Source organism: Scophthalmus maximus, chromosome 2, assembly GCF_022379125.1.
Source record: "Scophthalmus maximus strain ysfricsl-2021 chromosome 2, ASM2237912v1, whole genome shotgun sequence".
Lineage (NCBI taxonomy): Eukaryota > Metazoa > Chordata > Actinopteri > Pleuronectiformes > Scophthalmidae > Scophthalmus > Scophthalmus maximus.
Window position 1 is genome coordinate 31,482,819 of NC_061516.1, and position 17,035 is coordinate 31,499,853.

A 17,035-nucleotide genomic window follows, 5' to 3' on the forward strand; every position below is an offset into this window, starting at 1 on the left:
GCATCATACATAAGTCTTATCTATCCCATTCCTGAGTACAATCCAGGGTCTTTCAGTGCTTTCCTGCTTTGGTGGACGATCCGCTCCAGTTTCTGCAGTGCGCCTCGCGGTCTCCATCCATGATGACATCAGTCTCTGTTAGCAAACTGAGCAACAAATCTCGCCCTGTTTGGCGAACATCAAGTCATATGCATTTTGTGAAAAACACACACTATGTCTTCCATTTGGATGTGACTGATACACCCAGAACTCTCTTCTCACACTCCCAGTACATACACACAACATTTAAACTCTTGACACGATCGGATGACTAACCGTGGTGCTGTAACTTTTTTTTTTCAGCTGTGCATCAGTAAGACCGCTCTGGACCTGGTTGTTGTGGAAAGACGGTGGTTGGGAGTGAGTTAATAAATGTACTACTCAGGTCACAAGCTCTGTTGATATAACACACAAAGAAACCTTTAACAAGAAAAAGAGGAGTGGGAAGTTAAGACATGCACTTTTTGTCTCATGCTTCAAAATGCTTCATTCATAATCAAATGAACATCATGCCAACTGGTGTCCAGAGTTGCTGCATTTCTAAAAACAAAACTGTTTTTTTGCTTCCTAAATAAATAAACAGATCTAAATAACTGTGGTTACCCACAATCCATTACTGTTTTCATTGACACTACATTATCCCTCCTGTAGCACTGACATTATATAATTCAACTAAACTTAGAAACAACAGACAATAATTTGTGTCAAAGACAAAGATCTCAAATAATAAAATGTAAAAGGATTCCAAGCTCTAAAAAGCACTCCTTAAGCTTTTCACATATATGCTGTGAATATTCTGAAACTTGACTTTAAAAAGCCCCACAAAAGGATGACATCAGTCATGGAGACCTAGTTTAAAGTCTCAGAGTAACACCGTCATCATGTGTGCCAAATCTGGCACTTTAATCTACTGTGCAATAATTTAAAAGTCCCTTTGCGGGAGAGAGTGAGCATGTTCTTTATATATCAGTGTGTGTATGAGTGCGTGTGTGTGGGAGTGAACAAGTGAGACCAACAGAGAGAGGGCAAGGCCTGATGGGATGCTGTGTACAGCAAGCAACTGCAAGGCAAGAGGTCCGATCATGCATACTGAACCAGTCTCCTTCATTAACTATCCACCAGCTGCTGTGCCACAACACAAAGACACCTTCTGCACTTTATCTTCTTTTTTTGGTGGTGGTGGAAGCTCACTGCATCATATGAATAAATATCTGTCCTGCTAATCTAGTTCGCCAATTCATAGTCACAATAGTGACAAAGCGGTTTTATTTCCCATTCGCTAGAGGTTTTATTCATTGTCTTAGTTTTTCTAGGTCTCTGGTGGGATTTTCGGGGGTAAAAACCCACTGGTGCTTTTATGTTCCTGACTGGAATAAATGCAACACTGGAACTGAGGAGATAGCGTGAGCAGCAACTTCTGCAATGGGTGAACCAATCACTATAGCTGGACGTGCCTTTTAAAAAATTTCAAATTCGTTACAACGTAGATCTCATTTTCATTCTTTTGCCAAAAGGATCTTTTCTTATGAAAACATCCGTCCAAGAGGTCAGAATCGTACTCTGGATCAGAAGTTAGACGTCAGTTTGGACAGATTATCTAAACACTATGTATCTGAGAGTACAACACAGATGGTAGATGAAGCTTTTACCTGTATGTCAGCTGTGACGGAGATTTACAAAGATTTTTTTCTTTCAAATAAGTTGGGCTCAGCTAATACTCACTCATTTTAGAATTGGTGTATTTATTCATTCCAAATTGAAATCATGACCATCCAGGTTTTAACAAAATAGTATGATCTTTTAAGTTGCTCTTTCATTAAAAGAGAGAGAAAGTAACTTTTGAGGTAACAGTGGCAATAAGAGAAAACTGGACCTGAGTTGTTCTTCAGGACCAAGAGAAGGAAATAACCGACTTATCTCCTGGAGCCAAATGCATAAAACTCTGTGGATTCCTAAATAGAACTCTGTATATGCACAAAGTACATGTGCATACTGTATATATTCTCTCTCTCAGATTTCTAAAGTCACGCGTAAGCCTGGTTCTGTTTCATAAATCTCATTCATTGTGGACCTGGTCCCACATGCACAAGCCTCATTCCCACTCCCAAAGTGATCCATAAAACACGCTCTTAAACTCCCACATCTCAGTCTTCATTTTTAAATGTCAGAAAGATGATCAATGATTCATTTATCGCACTCACATTAAAACAGACCTCACAAAGGACAGTAGGCTACTTTACAGTGGAGGATCAAATTCAAGGATCACTGATTGGGAAATAATATATAGCTCACGTAAAAAAAAAAGAATGATAACCATTAAGTTTAAATGAGCCTTCGATTGTGTACATTTAAAAAATACTAGCATACTTGGGAAAAATCTCAAAACACCTAAACAAGCAATATTTTTTACAGTAAGATTACATCTAATGGGGTTAGGGGTTAGGGTTAATTTATCACCTCATAATTATATCTGCAGATTGCTAGAGGAATCTTTGGATATGTGAACCTTGCATGAGGAGCTCACATCTTTACAGCGCATTCCTCTTGACCAAGGCATATATGTACATATTTTGTGCATACACATTGTTTATACATCTGGCCCCTGGTGTTCACCGAATTTTACTGTTGTGTGTACATTTTTTTTATTGTACAGCCTAAACTGAAGTGTAACACTAGTCCAAAGAGAGAGGAGTCATTAAGTTAGTGAATTGACATTAGGTGTGTATGTAAATCTGCCCTACTCCGGCTAACATTAGGCAAAACAAGCTATTTGTTGTACACGACCACGTAAGCTTGCAGCAGCAAAACTACTGAGAGATGGTGCTTATGAATTCAACCAGAAAGATGATGCTAGTTCATCTTTAAAAGTTTATAGTCTCAAAGTTTATAGCAGCTACTTGCTAGCAAAAAAAATTGGAATTATAACTTTGTTTTCATGTAGTTGTAATGTATAAGTTATGTATCTAAAGCATTGCTCATTGGAGAATCAGTGTTGTATTCAAGGGAACATATGGGAAAAGGAGCATTTAATAATAATAATAATAATAATAATACATTTCATTTATAGAGTTTTTTCATTTTTCATTGCTAAAAGTGAACTGCAACACCAGGGGCATTTCTGGAGGGTGTCTGGTGATTAGCAGGTGGCTCATCAGTCAGCCATTATGGTTGCCACTGCTTGATGCTAACACTTCAAAATCACTGAACCTTTTCTTTCCATGTGGACACTTCCCCTTATACAAGTACACATGATGTCACAGATGTACATTTTTTTCTACATTCAAAATGCTCAAGAAACTAACCACAGAGACCAAAGTACACTACCAGGTAAGATGTGACAGTCAACACACTGCACAAAATGCAATGTATGAACATCCCAGGGGTGATTGCCTAGCAACAAATACACAACCAAATGTAGAAAAAAAATCACTTAACACTACATTTAACTCATGATAACATGTCTCCTAATGACCATGGCAGCAGCTCTCTACATGACTCCTGTACACTGAGCGATTACAGTCAACCAAAGCTGCACAGGATGATGATTGGCAGGGTAGATTAATGTGATTGGCAGCGGTTACAAATAAGCCCAGCGGCACGCCGTCACCGCCCACACTCGGGCAACCATTTGACCTGCTCTCCTACCCAGCGTCAGGTCTGCTGCTGTGTACACACCAGACGTCTACGGCGTCTGTTTGCAGTGGATCCGCAACATTTCCTGGCCTCCTACAACCTCAGACTGTTCAACGTGATCTAAGCAGGGCTGTCTGCTGGGCCGGACAGGCCCTCATGCACCTGTAGCCCTGGTTTAAAAGGAACAAAAAGTGAGGATGTTGAAGAACATCACCGTGTATCACCTCTGACAGCAGTAAGAAAGGAGTTAAAGAGACATGCACACGTCGGTTGGTTGTGTTAGTGACGCTCCAATCACCGCTTCAAGACTAACAAACGAGCACGCAGGGGTTACTTAGCAATAAGGGTTCATGGTCGAGCAGGTTTTTGAAATCCATGAGTTTCAGGAACCGGACGTATCTCAATGAAAACTAGCCGTGGTGATGAGCAATGATGTTGCCATGACAACAGGCAGGCTGAGCATGCAGCCTGGCTTTGGTATCTTCAGGCGTGCGGCGGGCGGCAACCAGGCGGTTTGAGTTTTTAACCTCTTAAGTGGCAGAAAGCAAGCTGCAGTCTCAGATGGGATCATGGGAGGAAGGGGGTGGGGATGCGTGGGTGAGGGTGAGGTGTGTTAGGGAGGTGGGGGCTTCACAAAGTCAGGCATCAGTCAGGACCCTCTGCCTCAGAGCACAGACATGGGAAATGAAAAAGGTGGCGGGTGTTATTTATTTTTCTCTTTTCTTTTTTTGTTACCATCCCCATCCAGCAATGGCCAACTACAGAGACATGAGAGGGACAAACAAACAAGTTAACACATAGTAGAACACCTACACACACACACACACACACACACACACTTTTTTTCCTTTTCAGAAACACAAGCATAAACATATAGGAAAATCAAGCTGATATCCTCACTCCTATCTCAGTCACACAAGTGAACACACCGTCAGCTACTGTTGAAACACTGTACAGATTAGAGAGGCAGCACTGAGCAGGAAGGCTACAACAATAGAAACAGCGTGGGGAGAAACACGCCTGCTACCGCTGACCGCTGCCACATCAACACTCTGGATGCGTTAGTTGGTTAAAGGGGCAGATCAGACATTGCTGACACTGACATGTGATCTGATGTGAGTTATCACTTCGTTTAGGAAGCTCCTGTATGGAGAAGAGTCAAATTAACGGTGATTTAATGAATGTGAACACAAGCCCATATTGGAGACGAGTGCTGCTCTGGCTCTGACACACTGACGTGACTTATTGCTTGGAACTGCTTTCCAAAAAAAAACCTCTGTATTCCTCATAAATCCGGTCGCCATTATAGCAAAGAGGAAATGTTTGCCTGTCCTACTTTCAGTGCAAAACATGTTTAATTGAAGCACAAGTTGGGAGTTGTTTTTTGTGTGTGTTGCTTTTACGACATCCAACATTAACTAGCTACAGAAATTCTGAAAGCTTTCGCAGTGTTTGCTTTGGCAGAACAACACCACTTCCATGTCTTTGTTCTGCTGTCAAGCCAAACATCTGACCAGTGGCTTACAAATAGGCGGATTTCTTTTCTTTTTTGTTCAAAAAGACAGCCAAAGTCATTTTTTGGTATTTAATATATCATGTGGCCCCCTGGTGGCCTGTAGTGTTTAAGATGTAGAACGTGAACTGCAACACCGGGGGTTTGTGATTCTCTGGGGGTTTGTGACCCTCTGATCTGTATAGACGAGTCCAGTCGTGTGCCTTTGTATTGCGCTCTCTAGCGCTGCTGCCATTACTTCATGAACATGTTCCCGATGACAGCCACGAGATAAAAGACATGTCGCCGTCAGTGTATTTCAGTGAACAGCTTACTTAGATGGCCAAAATTGTTTGCACCCTTCCACTAAGAAAAACAAATCTCTGAAATAAGGTGATACTGACACATGTCATTTGTATCCACTACTCTGATTTCTGTATTGAATATAACAGACATATTGCTTTTGATTTTCTGTGCAACATATTTCAAATAATACAACAAATTTGAATGTTTTTCTCTCATCCACTCTTGGCTGCTTTTGCATGTGTGTTTTGGGTCATTATCACCCTGAGCCAGACGCAGCAACGCGGCCCCATAACATCGAGGAGCCTCCTCTGTTTTCACAGTGGAGACGTTCTTTCCTTTCAAGGCCTCATTTTGACTCTGCATGCCGCCATTGCCTGAAGCAGGGCATTGTTTTCACCCCCGTCTGTGTGTGTGTGTGTGTGTGTGTGTGTGTGTGTGTGTGTGTGTGTGTGTGTGTGCGTGTGCGTGTGTGTGTGTCTGTGTGTGTGTGTTTGTCTGTGTGTTTTGTACAACATGACTCAAAAATGTGGTGGAAAGTTTTTCACCAATATTAATTGGAAGAGTATCGAGGGTCTCTCCAGATGTGCATCACCTACACGCTGATTTCATTTTCCTCTGTGAGCTGATGTGACGTGTGAAAACCTTTAACTTGGTTCACAGTTCAGAGACATTCTGCGACAAGCACTAGGGTCTTTTTTACATTTCCCTTTCAACGGTTGGGTCTTCCTGGCTCTCAGCAGAGCACTTTCACTAAGAGACAGACATGGTACTGTATGGCTGGGCACTGCTGTTAGCTTAAGTTTTCCTTGGTTCTTGTTCAATGTGGGCTCCATTTCTCACAGGTGGCCACATCCAGGGAGGTTGGCTGCAGACACGTGGAGGGGGCGGAATTTTTACTATACTAGGGATACCCCTAGCCGATGTAGAACAAAACGCGACAATAATTTTTCATATATCCCTTCTTGAAATGAATAGTTGTAACATGTATTTTCTAGAAAATAATACAGCAAAAAGTGATGATGTTCGGCTTTTGAAATTTGTTGTTTGGTCTTGATGATCAGAGGGAAAAAATAATCATGTTAGCCAACAGAAAAAAATATGTATTATTTGTCCTTTAAAATTTCTAAAAATGACTGGACTCGTAACACATATCGCTGGATTGTGTATATAGATTATCACCTAATGTTTCCAATGTACAAACTCAGAGGAATGTGGCATTTTGTTCAAGCCAACAGTCCATCAGTGTTTCCCAGAAGATTTTGAGAGACTATATTGAGACTATAGGACATTAGACCTCTTGGGGGGGTCTGGGGTCAGGCTCCCCGGAAGAAAATTTTGAATATTTCAAAGTAAGACATTGTTTAGCTAAGTTAGTTTCTGTCTGTCTAATACTACTTTCTGGAAAAGGTAGTATTGGTATTGGCCGTAAATTACGCCCTTGTAGGGAATTTCAGTTTTTTTTTTTTTTTCATTTTAGTGCTTTTCAGGAGGAACAGCACATTGTTTGAATGAAGTGTAAGGGCACAAACACTTCAGGTCACATCTGTAAGCTTGGCAGATGTGGCGATTCATGAAAACTTATGTTCATATTCTATTTTTTTATTTTATTTTATATATATATATACATGTATTTATTAGTCAGCTACCTTACTTTAGGCTGACACAAACAATATGATGTCTCTAGCACATGCAATAGTTTTCATGATGTACCCAGCCATCTTTTAGTTTTATTTACCACTAAGGTTAATGTCGTTCGTGCAGTTAAAGAGAACTTTACAGCTAATACTGTCAGCCCCGCGTCGTGAGGGTCAAAGGTGAACTGTGTAAGAGGACTGAGATTTCTGCTGGCACCGGTCGGCAAGCTGAAGTCCCACCTTTCATTTCCATGGAGGATATTTCCACATTACTATCTGCTAACTCCTTGTCAGGGGGCGGATTAGTGCCCCCAAGGGTCTCCTTTTTTGTGTGTGTGTGTGTGTGTGTGTGTGTGAGCCTATCTCCATGTGTATTAAAAGGTTAATTAAAAGCCAGCTGGCCTTTATTAAAAGAGGAAACACCTGAGCATGAAGGGAGGACACCATATAAGGCCTGATGTGGCTGGAGACCCAGCATCATCACCATCAGGGAACATGGTTCACATGAAGATGACAGAGGTGTGAAGGTTTCTGTGTGGTGCTGACGGTGTGACCACAGTTCTCTGTCAGCAAACTGGCTGAGTGCAGGGAGACATAGTGAAGCAGTGAAGCGATGCTGAAACCAACTCAGTATTTACCTCTGTTACCTCCCTGCAAGTTCCCCTGACAACAGTGTCACTACCAAGACATGTTTTCAAAAAATCACCAGTGAGTCAGTGGTCACCTACAGTTTCTATTTTGAAATACAATAAACACCAATTGGGCTTAGGATGGAAGTCGCTCCTTGTAGCCCAATATCACTTTCAGCCTCGGCACATTCTCCAATAAAGTCTTCTTCCACAGATTAAACCAAACAGACAGTGCATTTCAAACGTGGAACGCAGCTGGAATAAAATCCTTTAAAGATCTGTATATCAATGACAAATTTGCTTCTTTCCAAAAATTATTCGAAACATTTTACCGACCAAAACTATTTTTTTTCAGATATTTACAGAAGCTTTGTTCGCAGTAGATTTCTCCATTTTCCAAATTGACCTACAGAAACGCCACTTGACACATTCCTTACACCGATACATAGGTTAAATGGAATGATTTCTGTTATTTACACTCAAATTCATTCCCTTCGTTTGGTGTCTTTACATTAAACTCTTTGGGAAGATGAACTGGGAGAGGATATTTCAGAGAGAACTTTGGAAGACATTCTTGTTAAATCCACAAGTTGTCTATTTGTGCACAGCACGGCTTAATTCAGTGCAAATTTGTACATCGCACGCATGATACAAAAGTTAGACTTTCTAAAATATTCAAGGAGGTGTGCGACAGGTTTCAACAAGCACTAGCAAACCATCCACATATGTTCTGGTCCTGTCCCGATTTACAGTCTTATTGCAAAAACATCTTTGGATCTGTCAGCGATTTGCCACAAACAAATAAAACCAAACTCCTTGACGGCTATCACTGGTGTATCTCCACCCCCAGCAACACTCTGCTCTCAAGAGGCTATAGCTTCATTACTTTTACTACGCTGTTAGCCAGACGCTTAATATTGTTTGGGTGGAAATCTGCAGCACCCCCCTCACATATCACATGGATTAAAGAAATCCTCAATTTTGGTTAAGTGGAAAAGATCCAGAACACATTGAATGGTTCTACTCTACTGACTGTGGGACCCTTTTCTGACTTATTTTCAGGATTTGGACCCGATTGACTTAAGATTGTCGTTATGTTGAGCTGTGGCTTGACAGACAGTGGACTGAACTACAACTATTATTTTACTCTGTTACTATTTTTTTCTCGTTTTCTCAGTTTGTTTGTTTGTTTTTTGTTTGCATTAATTTCAGGGTTCCTACACATTTTCCTTCCAAAATTCCAGACTTTTTCCAGACTTCTCTTTCGATTTTTCAGACCAAAGGTGACATCAGAGTACAAATAGCTAGATGTTTATTTTGTAAATATTATTATATGAATGAATATCACGTTATTTTGTATAATTTATTATATGTGTCAATATTATTAAGTGAATAAATCATTTAAAAACCAACTGTTACGATATTACATTCTGACTGTAGCTATTGTGTTGCACTTCATACACAGAAAGTCACGGTTTCTCCTGAAGGTCGATCTAACCCTAAACTTAACCCTTTAGATTTCAGTCTGGAAACACAAATATTTTTCCATACTCATCCCAACCAGGAAATTACTTAAATCAAATTACATAATTTTCCATACTGCGTAGGAACCCTGTAATTTACAAGTCTATTTTGGGCTTTTGGGTTTTGTTCTTATTTGTTATGTTTTGAACTTTGAATGTCAGTTATTGAGACAGTAAACATCAGCAAGCGTTTCCTTACTTTTATGACCTAAGAGTATCATTTATCAAAAAAAAAGCCCTCATCAGTCAAACCTAAAATATAAATCAACATTTTAGCACATTTGTGTTTGCATCAGCTGTTATAATGTTGTCTGTGACATCATGGCATGTGGGAAGCCGTTCTGTTTTCATTTCCTTTTACACAACGTGACATCATCACTCATTCACTCCTGTAACACGGGAGTGCCTGCCGATGAGGGAATGCGTTGCTGAGTCCATTACTCAGACTTTACCAGCAGCCTTAGAGCGCATTTCCTCTACAGGTAGTGGGGATCTTTAATAAAAAAGGTTGAAAAGCTTCAGAATGTGTCATATGGCCATTCAACTCTGACTGGGATTTGAATCCCATAAAACCCAATGATGTTTAAAAACAAGTGACAACGATGTCACATGGTGCTGCACTCAATCAAAGCCCCACAGGCACATTTCTTTCATGTTTTATGTATCAGAAAAATGATGATCAGAGCTAAATGACATTTGTAGAGCTGTAACCAATGAACAACAGGGAAAGCGGTGTGAGGCAGGTTTAGAATGCATGGTTAAAATAAAACCTTGCTCAAAAATTTAGGCTATAGCCTCCGTTTGTTACAGGCCTACACACCTACAATTCAATGCTGCTATGAATATCCATCGTGACGGGGTGTTAACACATTGTTTGCTCATGCCAAGTGGGAAATTCTGCATATTGAATTGAAGTGAGATATTTGCACCTCTTCTTAAAATTGGGCTAAAAATATCTGTCACTGTCTTGAAATGAGTCATTAGTCTGGATACTTCCACAGAGAAATAAAACACATCAATATACAACCATATGTTGTACATGTAACCATATGACCAGTTCCAAAGAAGTGATCTCCCACCACTGCCAGACCTCTCGCTTCTTGAAGAATGCATGTTTTTGAGCCTCAAACAACTTATATGCAAAATGACCTTCTGGACTCTTTCCAGAAGATTTGGGGCAAACACAACTTGTTATGAGCATGTTCTAGTGTGTGTTTCTGTGCAGTGGGGTTGTGGTGTTTGTTGGTGAGCCCCAGACGCAGCGGTGCGCCCTTACCCTCGCCGCCCTGGAGGAGTAGGGGTCCTCGAATAGATTCCAGATCCTCGGCTGCCACTTCCTCCACAGACTGATATTTCCGTCGGCGGCCACATCCTCAATGCCGAGCCTCTTCCCGATGTCGTCGTCCTCGTCCCCGTTGTCCACGTTGAGCTCGAACACGTCCAGCGCCTCCTCCGCGTCCCGGTGCTGCCGGTATGTCATCCAGCAGCAGGGCTCCACGTCCGTCTCATCGATCCCCCAGAAGGAGAGCTCCTCCTCGAACAGCGGTCCGCACACATCCGCCGGGCAGTGGAGCTTCCCGGTCCGGTAGTAGTTGAGCACGTAGGCGAACACGCCCGGGTGGCGGTCGAAGAAGTACTCGTTGGTCCGCGCGTCGTACTCGATGAAGCCGGGGACTTGTTGCAGCTGGTCCAGCACGGAGTCGATGTCCGAGTCGGAGGCGAGCAGCGCCAGACGCGTCCCCGGCAGGGTCTTCAGGGTGCTCTTGTAGGTTTCGTGCCTGGTGCCCCCGACGTTGAGGATTATCCTCTCGTTGTCGTCAAACTTGCCCATTGCTCTGTATCAGACATGACTTGATGGAAAGCGGGGGAAGTTGGCGAGTGCAGTCCGGAGGTAACGGCGAGTCAGACGCGCGCACACCCAGTCCTGTTCAGAGAAGCTGCCGGGGTTTGGCTGTCGTGCGCAGCATCTTTGATTTCATTCATCCGAAGCTTTCGTGCCAGTTTGGGGGGGCGAGGAGGACTTCCATCTTAGGTTTGGGGTGATTTCGGGGAGGTGGGGGTCGTCGATTTGTATCTCACCATCCGCCCAGACAGTCGGTGCTCACGGAGTGTTGATGGATCTCAACTGGTTGCTCCAAACAGACTGCGCTGCCGCTGCGTGTCTCCGGCGTCCCTGCCCTCTCCAAGACGCACAGCCGCTCGTCAGCGTTCGCTTCGTTACTCAGAATATGTAATAATCACGAGTCCTTTCAAATAACAATGATAAATAAGGCTAATGTTGGCTCTTTGCTAATTTCTATCTGGGAAAAAGTCATCGCCCTCGTAGGTAGAAGTAACTCATTTAATTTAACCAGCTTTCAGCTCGACACAACAAGCAGGAGGAAACATTCATCGTCTTTTTATTATTATAACCAACAATTACAAAAACTGCAAAACAGTTCTCCTGCTACCGAGGAAATAATTATCAACTGTCTAGAAATGAAAAAGTACCAAAAATAACCATTATCCCTATTTGTGATTTAGGACTTTCATCCTTCAGAAGTATCTCACAACATCCTTTGTCTGTCTCCATCTCTGAACTGGTCCAGTGGGTTATGGTTACCTGGCATCACAGCTTTAGTTGAATATGTATTCACATGATGTATGTGTTAAACAGAAGAGGGTGTGTTTCCCCTCTCAGCATCAGAGTGAGGTAACAGCACTGCCTTGTGTTTTTAACCTCAACTTCCTCTTTCCTCACCACCACATGAATGCTGTTGAGAGATGACAAGTGAAGTTTAATTACACTGACTCATAGCTTTTGTCCAAAGTTCTGTCCAAGGGAGGCACAATCATTCTTTGTGCCTTTGCATCTACACTGCTGAAGTGACCTTAACAGGAAACGTGTGTGTGCGCGCACGCGCACTGTGTGTGTGAGCAAGTGGTAGCAGCAAGCCACTATACTGTAGACAAAGGAATAAACCATTTATAGAAAAATCTGACTTTTGATCTAGATAAGATCAACACCACTACGCTTGACAGTGAGGTTTTAGTTGAGTAATAGTGAGAAGTGACAGACTATAAACACTGTACTGTCTGAACTAATGCAGTGCTCCATGAATAGTAATGGAACAAAGTAATTATCGTAGAGGCCAGGGTAACGGTCACTCAAGGAGTAAAGGCAGGTAGAAAGGGAGCAGCACTAACAACAGACTGCATGATGCCTGGCAATGGTCGAACATGCAGGGCCTAATAAACCCATTAAAGGGGCCCTGGGCACAAAATGAGCTGTGGGCCCCCTTTGACCCTCCATTCTTCCCACAATCTATGTATAGTATGTATCATCTTCCATTAAAGGCTGTGAAACCTTATTTTATAAATCAGCTGTGACAATGAATGTTCTTTTCCAAAATCAAATGTAAAACAATTTGAAAAACTTTTTTTTTCTGGGGGGGCTCTTCTCATTTGTCTGAAGCAGGTGGGACTCCACTGTCACAAATGACTATAGCAGCTACTTTATGAGCCCCAGGAACCATGGCCAGGGTTTTCTAAGTGTCAGTCTGAGTTAGCACTTATTTATTTTGAGATGTGCACAATGTAAACACATTATGAACCAAAAAATATAAAGGGCCTACAAGATATGCCTTACAACAGGGCCTTCATCATTGGAGCCAAAATTGCAATTATTCATAAAAATTAACAAACAGATTCATACGCAATAAAATTGCAACAAAGAAGTTGATGTGCAGTCATACAGTGGCAACAAGATAAGTTGTTATAGCATTGGTATCGATGGAGCAGACTGATCTTCTCGACTTCTTCAGCATGATGCTGTTTGCTGGAAGTAGAACACATCAGTGACATAACCAAGTGTCATTCCCATCCCCATCTCTGCACTGTGAAACCTCACAGGTTTTGGGTAAGAACAGAGAAGCAGCTGTCTAGCAGGAGGAGGAAAGAGCGTCATCTTTAGGGAATCTGAGCACAGCTCAATCATCATGGAGACATGACAGGCAGCACGCCTGTAAATACGTGCATCATTATTCCCTTGTGTAGAATTACTTATTAATCATCCTGAGCATTGTTTATTTTTCTTCGTCAACATCCCAGTTTTAGAAATGGTAACATATTGTAAGATGAGATTTATTTTGAAAGATTTATCTTTGGTATTTCTCAATTTTTCTTTACAAGGGAATATAATTTAACCATCCATCTTCATATATGTAAATGGTATTATGTTCTTTTATCTAGATTAGGAACTACTTCATATGGTGCACCTTGCCTGTAACATTTTTGTTAAGCTACGCGGAGTGATATGTCAGGTAGCGTGGTAGAATGTAGAGTTCTTTGGAGGGTCATTAAAGGTACCTGAGTAAACAGAAGAAGCTCTCAACGTGTTTTCTCACACCCACAGCCCAAAACTATTAAATTAAACTATTAACTATAGTTAAACTTAATAGTTATGAACTATGAAGTTATAGTGGACTCTTTAGTTTGTTTATTTTATTATTCCCCTTGTACTTTTCCTTGTGTATCGATTATATTTAGTTTCTTGATCCTTGTTGTTGTTTCCTGTTTTATTTTGAAGTCCCTTTCCTTGTGTTGCTGCATTTCCTGTCCCGTGTCTTGTTTCTGGTGTCTTTGTTTTTCCTGTGTCTCCTGCCCCTGTGATTGTCTGCACCTGTTCCTAATGTGTCTCACCTGTGTTCAATAAGCCCCGCCCACCTTGTGTCTATATAGTCTCCGTGCTTCCCTTGGTCCTGGTTGGTTCATCTGTGATTTCCCAGAGTCTGTACATGTGATGTTGTTCCTGTTGTTCCCCCCCCCCACCACCTGTGATTTTGCTACCTGATTTGTTAAAAAAAGCCAAAGGAAATTCCATAGCATCCATATCAGTGCGCATTTTTGCTTTAATATGCATATTTCAATGTTTTTATTTTTCAAAAGCTCAGTCATTTATGAATTTATTGACATCAAACCACCTCTTATATGTCTGTGACATCCTCTCACAACTTTCACAGCTGTTAGTTTGTGAAAAAACCTTAGCAAATTTCACTGCATCTATATCATATTTTTTTATGGACTATAATTGAGTCTTTTATTACCTTTGGTGGAATTTTGCATTCCTTGTATCTCTGTTGAGTTACCTTTGTTATCCCGTGTTGTTTTCTCGAGTTTGTTGTTTCCTGTTTTATTTTGAAGTCTCGTTCCTAGTGTCTCTGCACTTCCTGTTTCCCTGTCTCTTGTCTGTTCACTTTACTTTTCTTGTGTCTCCTGCCCTTTGTGATTGTCTGCACCTATTCCTAATGTGTCTCACCTGTTTCCTATTATCTGCCTTCTGTCTATTTAGTCTCTGTGCTTCTCTTTGTGTTTGTCAGTTTGTCTGTGATTCCTGCCCTGTGAATTTTGCCCCAACCTGTTTCCTGTGATTTCTGACCTGTGATTTCCCCCCCAGTTTGTTCCTTTTTCTGATGTCTCCTGTGCCTTGTTAGGTTTGTTTTTACGCCTCCATTGTTTTTTGTTTGTTCAACCTGAAAGACTGTTATGTCTCTTTTTGTTTTCGTAGATTTAAAATAGTTTTTCTTTGCACCTTGCATTTGGATCCTGCTCCTTCTCAAACCTTAACAGTACGAACTGACCAGAATGGACCCAGCAGGTGCTGTATTTTATTTGGAGCGTTACGAATTGATTTATACTTTGATTTATATTTATGGAGAAATTAAAAAAGAGACATTGGGGTGTAATACAAGGAGGCTGCTCTGCACATGGCACACAGGGAAGTTTCCCTGAGGCCATGGCTGAGGAGTTTATTGACCAACTGGCTGATGGACTTTTTGAACACCCTGGACTCCCAGCCAGTCTCATAGTGTGCCATCCAACCATTCTCCCGGTCGGCTAGCATTGGGCCTGCTAGCTTGCAACCGGCCTCCATGTGGGCTAGCACTGGACCTGCTAGTCTACAGCCAGGCTCCAAGTCGGGTAGCATTGTGCCTGCTAGCCTGCAACCGGCCTCCACATCGGCTAGTATGGGGCCTGCTAGCCTGTAATCGGCGTCCATGTCGGCTAGCCTCGGGCCTGCTAGCCTCCAGCCAGCTTCCACATCGGTGGCCTTGCTGACCCCTTTTCTCGTCTCCAGTTGGCCGGCCGACCGACACATCCCACGTTGGTGGTCTGGCTGACCCCCTGCTCCTCGTCTCCAGTCGGCGGACAGATCAACACATCGTCTGTTGGTAGGAAATTAGGTAGCATTATCAGTGAGCATTTTGCTTTAGTATGCAAATTTGAAAGTTTATATCCTCAATAGCTCAGTCATTTCTGAAGTTATTGACATCAAACAACCTCTTTTATGTCCGTGACATCCTCTCACAACTTTCGCTGCTATCAGATGGGGAAAAAAACCTGAGCAAATTTCTCAGCATCGGTCTTTTGAAGGTCATTGGCTGTTATTTTATTGTGTGTATCATCTTTGATGGAAACATCGTCCAGGTGATGGATATGTCTAATTAAGTGGTAAATCCTGCGGATTTGTTGTCCCGGTTCCATGTCATCTTGGGTTGCAATGTCCTGCTGTGGTCGATAACCTCTTTGTGTTGTTTGTTGTTCTTTGTCACTGTAGGAATAGTGACGGTGGCCGTGATGGAGTGTGTACCCACGTCTGGGTACTGCTACTCTCATCCCGGGTCTTGTCCAATCAGAAGTTCTAACTGTCTCCGCATAGGTGTGGGGACATTCAGTGTCTCTGGAGTCGTACTCGGTATAGAAGATACGTTGGCGTGGTCTGTTGCGCTGTTTGCCGTAAACCCCTCTGTCAACTTTTCCATATTTGGATGAAAATAAGCCTGTCGCGACGTTTCGATAACAATGTGTCTTCTTCAGGCTGGGCTTATTTTCTAGGGTCAAGTCAGGCTGTAAGCGTCTAAAATGAAAAAAAACAATTAATGAATATATAAATAAATAAGTCCTTGGCGATTAGATAAGGTGTCCCTTAAAGGGTTTGCTAAAAGATTAAATGGAGAATGATATTGGACTAAACATTTTTGTTTTATTTTTTTCCTATTATTTTAAATAAATTTTACAAAAAGCGTTGAGTTAATTCAGTCTTTTAGTCTTAAATAAAATAAGCCAATAAGGCCTCTGCAAAATTAAGTCCACATGGTAAATCAAATAATATCCAAATGATATAAATCTTTCCAACCAAGGATTTTTCTTTGTTTATAATTAGCTGCAGTTGTAGCTGACTTTGTGTGCACCTGGGCCTTGTGGCCTCGTGTGCACCTGTGCTATCGTTGGCATGCTATAACATCCAGTCAACTGCTAGCTGTTAGCGTGCTACATCGTTATGCTAACCGCTAACGCGCCATGTGATAAAGGATTATAGCCATCAAGTCTCCAAGGGGGGGCTGAGAACATCATCACGTTTGTTAATCTCACAATAACACCATATACACTGTTTTAGGTAATCGGGATGAATCGGTCAGGTGGTCCTGCTCAATAGCTGTTATAAGTTTCTGTCTTCAAGCTACAGCTGTTGTCATTGGTCGACAGTGTCAATAAAGGTCAGAGTAGAAGTGAGTAAAAAAAAAACTTTATCGGGGTGCCTTGATGGCTTGATTGTTCTGTAAATCCTTTCAAGGATCAGGTTGGAATAAATAAATTCTGCTATTTGGATATTTGATCTCCTGAATCCTAGAATTACGTATAATATAACTAAATAATATTTATTTCAAATTTTGTATTTTTTGATTTATAAGATAGAAAAGGATTTTGTGAAAATGAAAATTGTCTTTATACTGCTTTTGG

The 17,035-nt window shown here is 41.6% G+C and overlaps 1 protein-coding gene across 4 annotated transcripts in view; it reads right to left on the reverse strand.

Annotated features, from left to right (window-relative positions):
- Positions 1-11,875, reverse strand: part of kcnc2 (potassium voltage-gated channel, Shaw-related subfamily, member 2) — a 77,698-nt gene extending 65,823 nt beyond the window's left edge. For 2 of the 4 annotated variants that reach the window (XR_004790152.2, XM_035625506.2), the window contains exon 1: positions 10,533-11,873. Coding sequence is in view for 3 of the 4 variants with exons in the window: in XM_035625506.2 (XP_035481399.1) it covers positions 10,533-11,087 (555 nt within the window). In the remaining variant the exon portion in view is untranslated. Of the gene's footprint in view, positions 1-10,532 lie in introns of all 4 variants that reach the window. The other 2 variants (XM_035625509.2, XM_035625508.2) reach the window with 1 other exon arrangement.
- Between the last annotated feature and the right edge of the window lie 5,160 nt (positions 11,876-17,035).